The 18,819-nt window shown below is 44.0% G+C and overlaps 1 protein-coding gene across 1 annotated transcript in view; it reads left to right on the top strand.

Moving 5' to 3' along the window:
* The window catches only part of VPS13C (vacuolar protein sorting 13 homolog C), a 388,870-nt gene that overhangs the window by 217,248 nt on the left and 152,803 nt on the right, over positions 1–18,819 (top strand). The window contains exons 46-48 of the mRNA XM_040343051.1: positions 6,760–6,907; positions 15,449–15,596; positions 15,902–16,029. Of these exons, the coding sequence (XP_040198985.1) occupies positions 6,760–6,907; positions 15,449–15,596; positions 15,902–16,029 (424 nt within the window). The remainder of the gene's footprint in view (positions 1–6,759; positions 6,908–15,448; positions 15,597–15,901; positions 16,030–18,819) is intronic.

The raw sequence follows: 18,819 nt of genomic DNA, 5'->3' as shown, positions 1-18,819 counted from the left end.
TAATAAATCCAACTTAGTCGAGAAAAATTAAACTTAAATTTGAATTTTAACTCAAGGGTGCCCCCGATTCTGAGGGTCTTAAATCGCAGCCTGCAGCACCGCCTGCTCAAAGGCTGTATCAGCATTCCTTCTAACATCCACCTGGTAAAATTTAGTAAACGTGTGGACTGAAGACCAGGTTGCCGCCTTGCAAACTTGAGACATAGAGATCTGATGGTGTGCTGCCCAGGAGGCGCCCATGGCCCTGGTAGAATGAGTCTTTACTGACAAAGGAGGAGGCAACCTCTTCAAGCCGTAGGCCTGAGTGATTAACTGTTTAATCCACCTCGAGATGGTAGACTTTGCCGCTGCCTGCCCTCTCTTGGGCCCATCTGGCAAAATGAACAACACATCTGTTTTTCGAATCTTCTCTGTAGCTTTAAGATAGGCCTTCATGGCCCTGACAATATCCAGGGTATGCAGCAACCCTCCCTTTCTGGAAGTAGGTTTAGGAAAGAAGGATGGTAATACCCAATCCTGGTTTTTCGATGAAAACTGGATATAACCTTTGGTAGGAAGGAAGGATGAGGGCGGAGACCGACCCTGTCCTTATGCAAAATAAGATAAGGTTCCTTATAGGATAAGGCTGCCAGTTCCGATACTCTTCTGGTGGAAACTATGGCGACCAAAAATACTGGCTTCCTTGTCAGTAAAGCCAAGGAATTTAAGCCAACGGCTCAAAAGGTTGTTTCTGTACACTTGACAGAACACGAAATAAATCCCCCGGACAAAGCGGGGATTCAACTGGAAGGTTAATGCGCAAGACCCCCCGCATGAAGGTGTTAACCAGCGAGTGGGTGGCTCAAAAGGTTGTTTCTGTAAACCTGACAGAACACGATTTAAATCCCACGGACAAAGCGGGGATTTAACTGGAGGATTAATACGTAAGACCCCCTGCATGAAGGTCTTAACCAGCGAGTGGGTGGCCAGCGGCCGCTGAAACCACACTGACAAAGCTGACATCTGTCCTTTTGATTGTGCTTAATGCCCGGCCTTTATCCACTCCTAGCTGGAGAAAAAACTTAAACACTCGATCAATGGTATACTTGCGGGAAGCCATTTTTTGGACTCACACCAGCCTACGTAGGTCTTCCAGACCCTGTAATAAATCACCCTGGAGACCGGCTTTCTAGCCCTGATCAGGGTAGAGATTACCTGCCTAGACAGCCCTCTACCCCTGAGACTCAGGGATTCAGCCGCCAGGCCGTCAAATTTAGACGCCGTAATGCAGGGTGGAGAATCGGGCCTTGTGAGAGTAGGTCTGGCCGTAGAGGAAGCGTCCAAGGGTCTCCTACTGCCATCTTTAGGATTAGTGAGTACCATGCCCTCCTGGGCCATGCTGGAGCTACCAGGATGACTGGTTTGTGCTCCACCCTGATCCTGCGCAACAGGCGGGGTAGTAACTGTAGCGGGGGAAAGGCATACAGAAGTTTGAACTGATGCCAAGGGCACACCAACGCATCGGTTCCGCAGGCCATCGGGTCCCTTGTCCGGGACATGAACCTGTCTAGTCTCTTGTTGAACCTTGATGCCATGATATCCACGTCTGGCACACCCCACTTCTGGCAGATTGACCGAAAGACCTGGGGATGTAGAGACCATTCCCCTGGCGACAGAGTTTGGCGACTTAGGAAGTCCGCCTGCAGGTTGTCCACTCCGGGAATAAATATTGCCGATATGCAGGGTACAAACGCTTCTGCCCATAGAAAAATTAAGCTCACTTCTCTTTGAGCGGCGCGACTCCTGGTTCCCCCTTGGTGGTTTATATATGCCACCGCTGTGGCATTGTCTGATTGTATCCTCACCGGGGAGCCCTGCAATTTGGTTGTCCAAGCCTCGAGGGCTAGCCGAGCAGCTCTGAGCTCCAGGATATTGATGGGCAGTTGCTTGTCCGCCTCTGCCCAAGTACCTTGGCGAGTGCTACCATCCAAGACCGCTCCCCAGCCTTTCAGGCTGGCATCTGTGGTCACTATCTTCCAGGCTATGGGGGTGAAAGATTTTCCCTTTAGCAGATTCTGAGGGTTTAACCACCAGCCCAGACTTTGCCGGACTCTTGATGATAGAGTTAAAGGAAACTCCAAGGCCTGGGCCTTCTTGTTCCAAGCTGTTAGAATGGCTGCCTGTAGGACGCGAGTATGGCTCTGTGCGTAAGGTACCGCCTCGAACGTGGCCACTAGCTTGCCTAGTAAACGCATACATAGGCGAACAGTTGGCTCTCTTTTGCTTAGAACCAACCGAATAAATTCTTTGATAGCTTTGACCTTTACCAGGGGCAAAAATACCTTCTGCTGAGCCGTGTCTAACCTCATGCCGAGATATTCCAACTGTTTTGAGGGTTGAAATGCTGATTTTTCTCGGTTTAGGATCCAACCGAACCTCTCTAGGTACTGAACCGTGAGGGCTACTGCTCGCTCCAAGCAAGGAGCCGAGTGATCTATGATTAAGAGGTCATCCAAGTATGCTAGGACCGTGACTCCTTGGATTCTCAGATTGGCTAGAATTGGAGCCAGGACCTTCGTGAATACCCGGGGGGCCGTAGCCAGCCCAAAAGGGAGCGCCACAAATTGGAAGTGACGCTGGGCCACCGTGAAGCGTAAAAATCTTTGATGTGGCTGAAAGATCGGTATATGAAGGTAAGCGTCTTTTATGTCTATAGACGCCAGAAAGTCGTCTTTCTGGAGCGCGGCGGCTGCTGACCGAACGGATTCCATCCGAAATGACTGGACCTTTAGGTAAACGTTTAGACTCTTTAGGTCCAAAATGGGTCTGACATCGCCGTTGGGTTTTGGTATGACAAACAGATTGGAGTAGAAACCTAGCCCTTTCTCTTGGGCTGGTACCTCTACTATCACGCCCTGGCGAAGCAGACGATCCAATGCTGCTAGCAGCAAGGCCTTTTTTGCTGGATCGTTCGGAACCCTTGATTCCTGGAAATGAGGCGGAGGAAACTTTTGAAACTCTAATCTGTAGCCTGTGGCCACAGATGACTGGACCCATTTGTCGGGGATGTTGGCTTCCCAAACCTCTGCAAAGAGACAAAGCCTTCCCCCCACTCGGGTGAGTGGGGGCGCCCCTTCATAAAGCAGACTTAGGGGCTGGCTTTGTTGGTTTGCGATACCATGGCTTCTTGCCCCCAGGGGCCTGTCCCTGCGACCTATTGTTAAAGTTGGATCGCGCAGGAGGCCGTCGATACTGCCTGGAATTTGAGGTACTCGGCATAGGGGAAAGCTGCCTTTTAAAGGCGGGCCCCCGGAACTTCTTTTTTACTGGTAGAAGGGTACTTTTGCCACTTGAAATAGTCTGAATGTATTTATCCAGATCTTCTCCGAAGAGTCGCCCTCCATGGAAGGGGAACCCAGCCAGCAGTTTCTTGCATGGTGGTTCGGCCGCCCAGTTCTTTAACCATAAGAGCCTTCTCATATGCACCAAACATAGAGATAGACGAGACGCCTGTTGGATGGAGTCCTTTATAGCATCTACCGCAAAGCACAAAGCTCTGGGAATATCAGATAACTCCTCTGCCTGCTGGGCAGGAATGTCTTTAAGCATCTGTTTTGTCTGGTCTTTTAAAGCCTGACAGACCCCGATAGCAGCCACCGCTGGTTGTACCACTGCTCCTGCCGTAGCAAAGGAAGCTTTCAAAAGTGATTCTAAACGTTTATCCACCGGGTCTTTAAACATTTGTATGTTTTCCACCGGGCAAGTTAATGATTTATTTACACATGAGATGGCTGCGTCCACGGCTGGGAGCGCCCATTTTTTGGCAAATTTCTCTTCCATAGGGTAGATAATAGAAAATCTTTTAGGCGGCAGAAAAACTCTGTCCGGCCGTACCCAATCCTGGAAGATTAACTCCTCTAACAGAGGATGGACCGGAAAAACTGCGTTGCTCAAGGGTGCTTTTAAGGATCCCAAAGAAGAAACCTCCGGCAGCCGAGGCTCTGGTAAGGGCATCTTAAAGGCCGAGCGGACCATGTCTGTCAAACACTGTATCCATAAACCCTCCGCTTGGGAGGCTGAAAATGGTTCCTCTACAGTAGATTCCTCCATCTCTGAACCCTCTAGGTTCTGGTCCAATTGATCCTCCTGATCTTCTAACTCCTCCGGGGAAAGAACCTCATTATCCGAGGATACACACTTAGGCGAAGGTGATCTAGTCCGCTTCTTGCCTGGCATGGATCTGGTGATCATAGCTGCCAATCTTTCCTCTAGCCCTCCTAAGGAGACGGCTAGCATCTCCTCTGTGATAAACACAGGGTTGGGTGGATCTGGGCCAGCCTCAGCACCAGACCCCCCTACTGGCTCAACCAAGGCACCCACCACTGGGTTGACAGGTGGGGAGAGTACCGGCATAGCCTGACTCGTATCCTCAGAATCCGAGGGGGAACCCTTTGGTTTTTTGACCCCTTTTGCCCCTCTTGATCCCGAGCCTTTGGGAGCCATGGTACAATACCGAGGTACCCCTGTATACAACAACCAACTGTTGTAATCAGGAGATAATATATATATATATGGTTTAGGGAACAGCAGTACTACTGATGACCAAAAACCTGGTGGGGAATCCAGTCAGTGCCTTTCCCTTTTTTTTTTTTTTTTTTTCCAAAAGAAATTTTTTTTTTTTTTTTTTCAATTATTATATATCCTTTCTTTTTTTTTTTTTTTTTTTTTAAAGCACACTGTCCCCCACACACAAATTGCTAGTATCCACCTGCTGCCATAAGGATTTTTTAGGCTGGACAAATTCAAGCTAGTTCTGAATTCCAGAACTTGCAATACTCGCTTGCGCCACCGGGTGTCACTGTTCCTCAGCCGCAGCGCTGCCGCTCTGTGTCCTCTTTTCCAGCTCAGATCTGAATGAGCTGTGCATCACAGAGGAAGGGACGCCCCTTCCTCCTATGAACCTGACGTCCCCGCCCCCCCCTCCGAAACGGCGCAAATTTTTAGTATATTCTCGTGCGCGCGCGCCCGCTATCCACGGGGGGGCCATGCTGGAAGACACCAGGAGTCCTTACATGCTACAGCCCAGAGGAGAGCTGAAGCATCCTTACATGACACAGAGCGGAAGACCCCCTATAGATCTTCAGCTGCCTGCGGCCTGACACCCAGCCAGGTAGGAACTTTTGGTAGTTGTTAAGACCTAAGTTCTGGGAAAGGTATAGGCCCACAGCCCCTCCTTTACCCACCTAGCGCGCAGCCAGATGGTTACCTGCAACCAGACCAGGGAATCCAAAATTTGGGGGGTAAAATACCCAGACCATCCTGTCTTTCCTAGACATAGTGGCCCCAACTGCCAATGCCAGAGCATACACAGGCTAACTCCCCCATAGATCCCTGGGGGGCCCGCTGTCGAACCAAGTCCCGCAGGCCCCCCTTCTTACCTGCTCCATGTCGCAGGACCTTGCACAGCAAGCGGTCCAACCTTCACCCATCTCCGTGGGTAGCGTACTAGACCTTCAGGCCCTGGGGTCCTGGAAGGAACCCACTGTCCTGGACCTATACAGCACCCTGGCAAACAGGTTACTTTAGGCACTTTAACAAAAAAGGCTCTAAGTCCTGGGCCCAGGGTCCAGCTCTCTAAAGAGAGAAGCGTTATAGGCAAAACCCCTCGGCTTGGGGGCCCGGGTACTGTCCACTTTGGCACTGAGGCACTTTGGACAGATCCGGTTAGCCTGCCTTGATCCCAAGGATGTGGAGGCAAAGCTATTCCATGACCAACACCTAAGACACTGGCGAAAAAACTGAGGTACTCCTCCTATGGGAGGGGGTTATATAGGGAGGGGACTTCCTGTTTGAGATTGCCAGTGTCCATCACCTGAAGGTACTCCATATAACCCACATAGTAATGAATATGCCGCTCTGTGTCCCGTGATGTACGATAAAGAAAAACACACTGCATGCATGCAGATGTCATTAATTTTAATGACATCACACCTGTACTGGGAACCGCACTGCACTTGCAGTTCCCATGTGGGCTGCGATTCCAGAAGTTGAGCAGGGACCCCTTCCCTGCATTAAAAATGAATGGGTTGCCAGGCCCGGGCAAAACGCCAAAAAAAAAATAATGCAGCCACCACATTTAAGAACTTGCAAGCTGCAATATAATACTTTTTTTGTTTTTACTTTTAATACTGTTTTAATGTGAAGTAATTATCAATGTATGTGTTTTATTGTTATTAACACCTCTATGGGATGTAACTATATGCTCATGGGGTGGCGTTATATTTTATCTGTTTTGTATATAGGTTTTGGTTGTTTTTTTTTTTTTGTCTTTCACAGTGTAACACTATCAGTCATTTTACACCTTTCACACCAGAGGACCAATTAGGTCTGCCTGAATGTTTTTCAGGTGGACCCGATTGGGCCACCCATTGTTCTCCATAGGGCAGCAGATGTCAGAGGACATGTGTCTCACCTTCTGTCATCCGATCCGGTCTGCTAAAAACAAACGAATGGGGGTCCGTTCCCCCATCTGTCCATCGGATCAGATGACAATCCGATAGAAACGGACAGCTGTTTCATGGAGAACAACGGCTGTATCTGTGCCTGCTGTGCATAGCGGAGCAGACACAGACATGTCATTCGCCTCGTCCGTGGCGATCAGAGGAGGGATGCCCTGCTAAGCAGGCGAACCCACTTGGATGGTTTTTATTACATCATACATTACATTATATATACACTAATATTTTGTAGATTAGCTTGAACTGTATTATATCTTTGCAGGACAGCACTTCAGAATGGGTCCCCGCAGCCAGAACTAGAGATACTGCAACCTATAAATCTAACTGTATCTGTACAGAGGAATATTTCTTCTTCTTGGTATTCCCAGATTCCAGCCATTCAGATTGATGGAGATTTAAAACCAATGCAGGTATGGTAGCCTAATGTAAGTTTGTAACATGGTGTTTGTTAGGTTCGGTTCTGGTTCTGTTGCCTAGGCTGGACCTTGGACAGTTGGATATTTTAACCCCCACACCGGTCGGTCAATTTATAACACAGACACGATATATGCTGTATTAAAGATTGCAAATTGCTATATTTTTCGACAGAGCTTTTATACACACATACAGAGAGTTACAGAAATCTCCTCCTCCTTACATGTTTAGAAAAAGGGGAACAAGTTCACAAGTTTCAGTCTTACAGATTTCAGAGGATTTTAAGGAACAATTGTTAAACTTTAAAGACAGAAGAACACGTTACTTGCATACAGAATGCCTGCTCTGGAACTAGCCATCTAGCACATATTCTATTTATGAAAACCGCAAAACTTAAATGTTAGAATAAAAGCAAAAAACAAAAAGTACATATTGAAATGTCTCTACAGAGACCTATATTATATAAAATGGAATCCTAGATCTCAAAATGGAGTAGCTAATGTCAGACACATAATATTCCATCATTTCACATTCCTTACAGTGTTAGCATTGGAATTCATACGTTACACTCTGTTGGTGCAAGAAATGTTCTATTTTTCTTAAAGTGGTTGTAAACCTCTGACTTGAAATACGAGCAAAGCCCATCCCTCTATAATGAGTACTTGTCTCAGTCCAGAGCATTACATGTCATGTCTGCTGCCTTGTCACTCTGATATCTGCATGAGTCCCTTTTGACAGATTTTCCTGACCCCAAGAGGTAAAAAGGTGACAGAGCAGTTTGCTTCAGCATGCAGCCTGTGATTGACAACCTCATCTCTGTTGCTCTGAGCTGTGTGAAGAGGGGGGGGGGGGTCTCCCTTCCCTTGAGTCAGCCCCCTCTGAGCTCTGCAGTGTGTAACTTCAGCTCCCCGTCGCCTACTTTCTGAAAACTCAGACAAGCTTTATAAATTCTGCTATTTGAACAGCTGTGGAGAAGGGAAGACTGCATATAAACAGGTACAACGGATACCGAAGGATTTGTTTAATCTCTGTGTATTTTCTGAGGCTATTCACTTCACTGGGTATATGTACAGGTTTACAATCACTTTAAAATAATGGTTTATCTGTAGCTAGGTGCATAAATATTTGGACAAGGACACCATTTTTATAACGGTCTATCAAGGGCTTGTTCATACTAGTGCAGTGACTGGTGTTTTTCTGCACTGGAAACATGCTAGCCACTGCTAGGACACATAGAAAACAGCAATACAGCTGAGAGGTCTGCTGCATTGAGCTGTGATGAAATGCAGACATGTTATTGCAGCACACTGATTGGCAGTGCATGCCATCGCACACCACTGCAATGCCCTGTACTGCCATGAATTGTCACCTTGTGCACTTTAAATAAAGTGCAAATTAAAAAAGGAAACTTATGGGGTAAAATGTGCACCACACAGTTTCCCCACTGCAGCCAAAATGGACAGCTACCCACACACTAAGCTGCTTCAGATTCGTGTGTACAAGCCCTAAAGCTACCATACTGGATTTGTAGCATTTGGCTATATCATTCTAAACAAATAGTTTGACCCTATACACTTCATAATTCACCCTGCTTCTATAAGCAGTCGCATCATTTAAAAAACTCAGATGGCCTAGTTCTGCTGGCTACAATACAATGCCCAAGCCATAGCACTGCCTCCAATACATTTTTTAAGGGGTTTGTAGTTTTACAAAAAACACTAGAAAAAAAAAACAAGAGAAGAGGGAACATAAAATGTTGGGACATCGACACAATTCTAATCTTGTTGGCTCTATACGCCACCACAATAGATTTGAAATGAACAATATGTGCTTTAACTACAGACATTCAGCTTTAGTTTGAGGGTATTTACATCCAAATCAGGTGAACGATGTAGGAATTACAACAGTTTGTATATGTGCCTCCCACTTTTTAAGGGACCAAAAGTAATGGGACAGATTAACAATCATAAATCAAACTTTCACTTTTTAATACTTGGTTGTAAATCCTTTGCAGTCAATTACAGCCTGAAGTCTGGAACGCATAGACACACTGGGTTTCATCCCTAGTGATGCTCTGCCAGGCCTCTACTGCAACTGTCTTCAGTTCCTGCTTGTTCTTGGGGCATTTTCCCTTCAGTTTTGTCTTCAGCATGTGAAATGCATGCTCAATCAGATTCAGGTCAAGTGATTGACTTGGCCATTGCATAACATTCTTCTTCTTTCCCTTAAAAAACTCTTTGGTTGCTTTCGCAGTATGCTTCGGGTCATTGTCCATCTGCACTGTGAAGGGCCATCCAATAAGTTCTGAAGCATTTGGCTGAATATGAGCAGATAATAATATTGCCCGAAACACTTCAGAATTCATCCTGCTGCTTTTGTCAGCTGTCACATCATCAATAAATACAACAGAACCAGTTCTATTGGCAGCCATACATGCCCACGCCATGATGCTACCACCATCATGCTTTACTGATGAGGTGGTATGCTTTGGATCATGAGCAGTTCCTTTCCTTCTCCACACTCTTCTCTTCCCATCACTCTGGTACAAGTTGATCTTGGTCTCCTCTGTCCCTAGGATGTTGTTCCAGAACTGTGAAGGCTTTTTTAGATGATGTTTGGCAAACTCTAATCTGGCCTTCCTGTTTTTGATGCTCACCAATGTTTTACATCTTGTGGTGAACCCTCTGTATTCACTCTGGTAAAGTCTTCTCTTGATTGTTGACTTTGACACACATACACCTACCTCCTGGAGAGTGTTCTTGATCTGGCCAACTGTTGTGAAGGGTGTTTTCTTCACCAGGGAAAGAATTCTTCGGTCATCCACCACAGTTGTTTTCCGTGGTCTTCCGGGTCTTTTGGTGTTGCTGAGCTCACCGGTGTGTTCTTTCTTTTTAAGGATGTTCCAAACAGTTGATTTGGCCACACCTAATGTTTTTGCTATCTCTCTGATGGGTTAGTTTTCAGCCTAGTGGTGGCTTGCTTCACTGATAGTGACAGCTCTTTGGATTTCATATTGAGAGTTGACAGCAACAGATTCCAAATGCAAATAGCACACTTGAAATGAACTCTGGACCTTTTATCTGCTCCTTGTAAATGGGATAATGAGGGAATAACACACACCTGGCCATGGAACAGCTGAGCAACCAATTGTCACATTACTTTTTAATCCCTTAAAACGTGGGAGGCACATATACAAACTGTTGTAATTCCAACACCGTTCACCTGATTTGGATGTAAATACCCTCAAATTAAAGCTGAAAGTCTGCAGTTAAAGCACATCTTGTTTGTTTAATTTCAAATCCATTGTGGTGGTGTATAGAGCCAAAAATATTAGAATTGTGTCGATGTCTCAATATTTATGGGCCTGACTGTATATTCCCACAGAATTTAGGCCGCAAGCAGCGCTTACAGTATAAAGAATGTTCTACTGTTAAATGCAGTTACTTTAGAGATTGAAATAACAGTTATAATGAGCCATATATCCTAAAATTATACATAACACTGCTCACTCCCCACTTCTTGCAAAATAAAAGGGTAAAACTAAGAGTCACAAAAAAGGACATATCAAAAATATTTAAGGGAAAAGTACCACTGTCTCAACCAAGTAGAATTAAGAATAAGTCAGAACTATAGCATGCCTTAAAGTGTTACTAAAACCACAATAGTACAATCAGTCTGTATATTCAGTAAAGCATGCTTGTTATACTCACGGAGGAACCTAAGCGGTTAATCCTGCACACTGTGTAAATAGGGCTGTTTTATCCCGTCTTCTCTGATTATCCCCCTCTTTCACAATCCCCATTCCATCTCCTGATAGTACCGAGCCTTGGCGGCACTCTGCACATGCTCAGTTTGGTGTTTATTGCTAGAGAGTTTTTTTTTCTCTTGGGAGGATGCATGTGATCATCACAGGGCCAATCAGCACTGTCCAAATGGTCAGGGGTCCTGCAGCCTCGTAGGACAGTCAGTACAGAATGAAAATTCCTCCTACAAGCTTTAACTAGGCACTGATAGAAGTCATAAGACTGCTATATACTGCTGATGAGAAAAGGTATTTAGCCATTAATATTTACTAAAATAATTGCATTTCCATGTTCTGTGTACTGTGGGAGACCAGATATAGTGAATGATGGGTCCTGGGTTTAGCAAAACTTTAAGTACAGTGCACTATTGTCAGCATCATGCCCAGCAGTTACACAAGCCAAGTGACTTTAGCAGATAAGAATTAATAGGTGCATGGCATAGCACACCCGTGTATGCCAATCTTCAAGCATGGGGAGAAAGAGAGCCACTTTAAGGCGATACATTACGTGCCAGGAGCATTAACTCGATCACGTTTTACAGATGGTGTGGTATGTTTCAGATCATAAGTTATTTCTTCTCTTCTCCATACTGTTATTTACTCATTATTCTGGTGTATATTGATCTTAGTTTCGCCGATTAATATATTGCTTTGTACCTGGGCAGATTTTTTTATTTATTTTTTAGATGTTTTCTGATAAAGTTATGTCTGGCCTTTCTATTCTTGAGGAATGCCAAGGGTTTGCACTTGGTGGTAAACCATTTGTTTTTACTTTCATGAAGTGCTGGCAAAACATGTTATGATTTGTGTGCATTGTTATTGTGGTTTCTGTTCAGTATGGGAGGAATTCAATAAAGCTGCTGCACCACTTTGCTGGCGTTAATTACACTAGTTGCTGTGTTGTGCCTAATTCAAAAAACATTTGCAGTAGTTTTTTGTTCTGACGGCATGTGGTGCACCAAAATTAAGGTAGTTCTAATCTGCTCCATCTTCTCCACTTCTACTTTGTGGAGCAACTCCTGTGCCAAATTCAAAATAAAATACCAACAGTTTGCACCTTATGAAAGTAGAGCTAGTTAAGGCCAACTTTTTTTTGGCATACAGAGACAGATTATGTGAAGTGTCTTGCGTGCATTCTAAAAGCGACACAGTATGCCCCAAATTCAAGTACAAGTTCTAAACGGGTACACAAATTTGGAATATGCTGTGGTCTATGGTCACGGCACTGTAGCCTTGGAATAACAATACAAACAGTAGTTACCGGTATTTTTGATAATCCAATATAGGCTTGCTTCTTTTATTTTTCTTTTACTGGTCATCTCTGCTGTTTACTTTCAATTTCTAAGGACTATATATTCCATTCTACCGTGCTCTCTGCAAGCTGTAATCCCTGCACTGACTCAACCTCCACTTAGCACCTCTTTAGTTTAGAAGGCAGGCTTGTGAATTCTGTGACACAGCAGTGCTTGTCAACAGGGGACAATTAATATGGGTCACAGCATTCAAGGAAGTAAATGTATCTGGAACTTCACTGGGTAAATTTACAATCTTCATAAATATCCAGAGTAATGGAAATTGTCTAGAAATAATCGTACAATTTAAAAGTGAATATATAATTTTACATTTTGACTATTCACATACATCTCTCAAAATTAGAATATCATTCGAAAGTTTATTTATTTCAGTAATTCAGTTCATAAAGTGAAACTCCTATATAGATTCATTACACAGAGTTTAATATTTCAAGCACTTCTTTCTTTTAATTTTGAGGATTATGGCTTACAGCTAGTCATAACCCAAAATTCAGTATCTCAGAAAATGTGACTATTGTAAAAATAGAACCGAGTAAAAGTACCGATACTTTTTTTTCATGTACTCGCCGATACCAATTACCGATACTTTTTTTTTTAAATGCAGCCTTGTGTCCCCAAATGCAGGCTTGTGTCCCCAAATGCAGGCTTGTGTCCCCAAATGCAGCCTTGTGTCCCCAAATGCAGTCTTGTCTCTAAATGCAGCCATGTCCCTAAATGCAGCCTTGTGTCCCCAAAGAGAAAGCCAAGCCCCCCCCCCCACCACTGCCGTCTAGTTGATTAGCGCTCGGGGAACATAACAGCTTTCATTTGAATAGCTGCGTGTTCCCCGCCGCGCCTCGTCATGTATAGACACTCTCCCTTGCTCAGGCACTTTGATAGACAGATCACCCGTCCAATCCTGGGATGGGTGATCTGTCTATCAAAGTGCCCGGACAAGGGGGAGTGTCTATACATGACGAGGCGCGGCAGGGAACACACAGCTATTCAAATGAAAGCTGTTATGTTCCCTGAGCGCTAATCAACTAGACGGCAGCGGCGGGGGGGGCTTGGCTTTCACTTTGGGGACTAGACGGCAGCAGCAGCCCTCCTCTCATCCATACCTGAGGACTGCTCTGCTCCCCCCGCTCTCCATTCCCTCAACCTCTCTACCAGCTCTCCGCCCCCTCTCCACCTGCTCTGGGGGGGGGGGATTATCGGGGGAGCATTTGCGCGAGTACAAGTACTCGCGCAAATGCTCAGTATCGGTACCGATACTAGTATCGGTATCGGGACAACCCTAGTAAAAAGGTTTAATATTGTAGATACATGGTGTCACACTCTAATCGGCTAATTCATTCAAATCACTTGTAAAGGTTTCCTGAGCCTTTAAATGGTCTCTGTTCAGTAGGTTACTCAATCATGGGGAAGACTGCTGACTTGACAGTTGTCCAGAAGACAATGATTGACATCCTACACAAGGAGGTATCCAAGCATACTAATGGAAAATTGCTTGGAAGGAAAAATTGTGGTAGAAAAAGGCGCACAAGCAACATGGATAACTGCAGCCTTGAGAGGATTGTGTAACAAAGGTCATTCAAAAACTTGGGGTAGATTCACAAGGAATGGACTACGGCTGGTGTCAGTGCTTCAAGAGCCACCACACACAGACCTATCCAGGACATGGATTACAACTGTTACATTTCCACTCCTGAACCAGAGACCACATGCACCATGCAGCCTGTGTCCTCCGTCCACCGTGCAGCCTGTGTCCACCGTCCACCCTGTGTCCACCAATGCAGCCTGAGTGAGTGAGAAACGTATATAGCGCAACACATGCGAATCGCACATGAATCGCCTCTGGGCGCTTGGTATCCATTCCCTGGGCCCTCAGAAGAGATGGGTCTTGATCCTTCTCCTGAAGGCCAGGTGGTTTACCTCCAATCGGATGGTGGTTGGTAGAGCGTTCCATAGTCTGGGTCCTTGGACCGCAAATCTTTGTTCTCCTTTGGACTTGTATCTGGCTTTGGGTATCTGGAGTAGATTTTGGTTGGTGGATCGCAGAATGCTATTGGTGTTGTGAGCTTTTAGTTTCTCGCATAGGTATTGGGGGGCATTTCCCAGAATACACTTATGCGTTAGACAGAGTGCTTTGAAAGTGATTCTGTCTTTTACGGGCAACCAATGAAGGGATCTCAACGAAGGTGAGATTGATTCCCATGGTTTTTTCCCCGTCACAAGTCGAGCGTACGTATTTTGAACGACTTGAAGTCGAGTGATTTGGTATTTTGGGAGTCCAAGATAGAGGGCATTTGCATAGTCCAGTCTGGAGTTGATAAGAGTCCCCACCACGACTGCTATGTCTTTTTTTGGGATAAAGGGAGTGAGTCTGAGTAGAAGGCGCAGCCTGTGTCCACCATGCACCGTGCAGCCTGTGTCCACCGTGCAGCCCGTGTCCACCTTCCACCGTGCAGACCTTGTCCACCTTCCACGGTGCAGCCCGTGTCCACCATCCACGGTGCAGCCTGTGCCCACCACGCAGCCTACCTGTGCAGGGGAGGAGAGGAACAGGAGAGCCACCCGGATGATCAAAGCACAGCGCAGGGAACACAACGATAACCGCTTTCATTTCAATTGCTGTGTTCCCGCCACTCACTGTCATATACAGCCCCGCCCTCTGGCCGGGGAATTTTGATTAACATATCACTCATCCAGGGATTGTACGGGTGATCTGTCTATCAAAGTCCCAAGACCAGGAGGAGGGGTTATATCTGACAGCGAAAAACAGCAATGTGAAATTAAATCTGTTATCGTTGTGTTCCCTAAACTACGCTCTGATCACCTGGGCGGCTCTCTCTTTCTCTCTTTTCCCCTCCGCGATCGCTGGGTGAAGAATTCCCCTTCATCCCAGGCTGCCAATAGCTCGCCAGCCCTCAAAATCCACTTGCAAAATGTGAGCAGGCGAGTGGAATTTTTGAGGGCTGTACTATGCTGTACATGGACATACTTCTCATTAAGTCTACCTCCATGTAGTATAAAAAGAATCTTCTTTTTTTTTTTTTTTCCTATTGGTCTTATGTAATAATCAAATTTTCTGAGATACTGAACTTTGGATTTTCACTAGCTGTAATCCATAATCATCCAAATTAAAAGAAAGAAATGCTTGAAATATATCACTCTGTGTATAATGATTCTATATAATATGAGTTTCACTTATTGAATTGAATTTTTTGAGATGCACCTGTAGATGCATTTTAAAAATGAAAACTTTTTGGGAATTTTTTCAGCCAGGTACTTTTTTTGCAGATCCTTTTTTGTATACAGAACTTTGACGCAGTGCCGCTACTGCAATTTACCGCCAACACGATTAGAACTACTGGTATTTTGCAAGTATCTTAAAACATGCATAGACACGTTCACAAATGGTTTGTTAATTTTTCTTCCAGGTTGCTTTGAGCCAAGATGATCTTACTGTTCTTATGAATGTCCTATTTGAAAACCTATCAGAAACACCATTACTTCAAAGTACGGCTCAAAAATCTGGAGAGGGTACAAGGGAAATAAAGGAATCAAGTACATCCAGTAAACACAGAGGTAAATGCAATTCATCAAATAAATATACAGTACATATAATGAAGCACAAGGGCAAGTGTGATATTAAAATGTGCCTGTTCAGTTTATCTCTGCAGTACATCCACGTTGCCCCATGTTTTACCTTTTGGAAATGCTGCGAGTTTAGAAAAATAATTCATATAACGGTCTTAAATTTCCTGTGTCCCTCAGTGGACTCCATGTAAAGAATTTTATAGTACAAAAAAGCCTACTTTAAAAATGTTTAATTTACAGCACTTTTTTGCATTGTCTTTCTGACATGGATTTAAATTTATTTTCCTCTTTAGATGATGCAGGCGGTACATTTTCTGTGTCACCCCAAAGTTCCAGTGATGAGACTCCGGCTATAATGCTAAAGTTTAGTTTTAATTTTGAATCCCTTTCTGTCATGCTGTACAACAATGACACTAGTAAGGTGAGTATAGCTGTAGTGCGTGCTTTTGTTGTTATTACTGTACAGGATTTATATACTGCCAACAGTTTGTGCAGCCCTTTACAAAATGGAGGGAGGGGAGAAAGAACAATTGCGAAACAATTAATTACAAAAGATTTGGAAAGAACCTGCTTGTGGAACTTGGATTCCAAAAGGGAAGGGCAAGATGTACACAAAGCTAATAACTGAGGGTGAACTGATGGAGAGGGTAGAAATACCGTTTTTAGGTTGAGGTGGGACAGACATCCCTGTTGAGATGAGTCTTTAGGGATCAGTAGATTAAGAGATAGCCAGACAGTAGGCAGGCTCTGAAGAAGTCCAGGAGGCAGCACAGGAAAATATCACGAGGGAGCGCTAGAGAGCAGGTGATCTTGGGAAAAGCAGAGTAGATGGCATGGGTAATATTCCAGAACAGGTTGTGATATATCTGTAGGTAGAGTTATAGAAAGCTTTGTACAACCCCAATTCCAAATCTAATAAACCCATATTTTATTCACAATAGAAAATAAAAATCACATCAAATATTTAACCTCTTTCCCACCGTGCTTGTTTTTCAGATTCGGTGTTTACGAGACTAAAACTGTTTTTTTTGCTAGGAAATTACTTAAAACCCCCAAACATTATATATATTTTTTCTAACACCCTAGAGAATAAAATGGCAGTCATTGCAATACTTTTTGTCACACCATATTTGTGCAGCGGTCTTATAAGCGCACTTTTTTTGGAAAAAAAAAACTTTTTTGAATTACAAAATAAGACAACAATACATTTTGCCCAATTTTTTTATATATTGTGAAAGATAATGTTGCGCCGAGTAAAATGATACCCAACATGTCACGCTTAAAAATTGCGCCCGCTCGTGGCATGACGTCAAACTTTTACCCTTAAAAATCTCGATAGGCGACGTTTAAAAAATTCTACAAGTTGCATTTCTTGAGTTACAGAGGGAAGTCTTGGGCTAGGATTATTGCTCTCGCTCTAACGATCGCGGCGATACCTCACTTGTGTGGTTTGAACACAGTTTTCATATGCGGGCGCTACTCGCGTATGCGTTCGCTTCTGTGCACGAGCTCGTCGGGACGATTTATTTATTTTTATTTAGTTAATTATTTTTTACACTGATAAAAAAAAAAATTGATCACTTTTATTCCTATTACAAGGAATGTAAACATCCCTTGTAATAGAAAAAAGCATGGCAGGTCCTCTTAAATATGATATCTGGGGTCAAAAAGACCTCAGATCTTATATTTAGACTTAAATGCAAAAAAAAGAAAAAAAAAATTGAAACTGTCATTTTTTTCAAATGACAAAAAAAAATGTTTCTTTAAGACGCTGGGCGGGACTGACGTTTTGACGTCACTTCCGCCCAGCAGAGCTATGGGGACGGGTGAAGGAGATTTTCCCCTCACTCGCAACCCCAGTCAGCTGCCGAATGGACCCGATCGCCTCCGCCGCTACCGACGGCTCCGGTAAGCGGCGGAGGGCACGGGAGAGCGGCGGGAGGGGGGGGACCCTCTCCCGCCACTGATAACGGCGATCTCGTGCAGACCGCCGTTATCGTGTACAGGACCACCCACTGAAGAGATGGATATCTCGGTTGTGGCAGCAGCTGCTGCCGTTACCGAGATATCCATCTTTAAAAAGAGGATGTCTTTTTGACATGGGGCGGTGGTCAAGAGGTTAAATTGACAAAATGTACCATTTTAAGGGGGGAAAAAAAAGGTAATTTCGAAAAATTATGGAAGCAACATGCCACAATATTTTGGATTTATGTCCCCCCTTTTTTGGGGGGAAATTATGTTCTCTTTAAAATCATGTTTTTTATTTTTCTTATTTTTTACTTTTTTTTTTTTCACTCTCATTGGTATATTCATGATAAACGATATATGAAACATTGAAAACATTTGGCATAATTCTTCACTTTTTTTTCACTTTTTTTTTTAATCTACAAGTCTACTTATTTACACACACTCTTTGATTAGAAACTGTCAGACATTTAAATACAATTCTTATTCACGTAAATGTATTATTTCACAATATTTATACATCTGTTAATTGGACCCCGAACCATCACCCTCTTGGTCATATGACCAGTGGGAAAGAGTATATATGTAATATCCATTCCTGTGTTTGTTAGCTATGACTAAGCACTAATTAATAGTGTCAGCTGTTATCCCGTTTGCTGTGACATGTACTTTGTGATCCTGTTTTATTAATAAAAAGCAACATTTTCGGAGCCAGCTGTCTTTATCTTGCACTAGTTTGGGAGATGGCATTAATAGCTGATAGCTGCATAGTGGGTAAAAACCAGCTTGGTTAGGTCCAGCAGCTGCAGACATGCACAGGTGATGAGGAGGAATCCCCAGGAAGGTGGGGATTAGATATCCAGGTAAAGTACAGGATGAAAGATGCAAAAAAAAAAAAAGGAAAGAACCCAGGTTCAGAAGTACACAGTGGCATAATGACTGTGCATTTAGTCATTCTTTAGCAGGGTCACTGAGCATGACACCCAACTTCCTGACCCTTGTAGTTTATATAAAAGTAGAGAATCTTGGGGTGCAACTGGAGACAGTAAAAGGGTATTCAAGAGGAACCGGGTAATGCTCAAGAAGATTGAGGGATCTCATTCAAGTACTGAGTGAAGTCTATTGGAGGCCTTTCATTGGGCCCATGTTTAGATGACAGTTGATCCACCCTCTGAAAAAAAAAAAAGTGTGAATTAATATAGCAGTAAAAGCAAACTACAAACCAGGTATTTAAATGGTCATCGTC

This window comes from Rana temporaria, chromosome 3 (genome assembly GCF_905171775.1).
Source record: "Rana temporaria chromosome 3, aRanTem1.1, whole genome shotgun sequence".
NCBI classification, from domain to species: Eukaryota; Metazoa; Chordata; class Amphibia; order Anura; family Ranidae; genus Rana; species Rana temporaria.
This window is presented reverse-complemented; position numbering and strand designations above follow the sequence as displayed.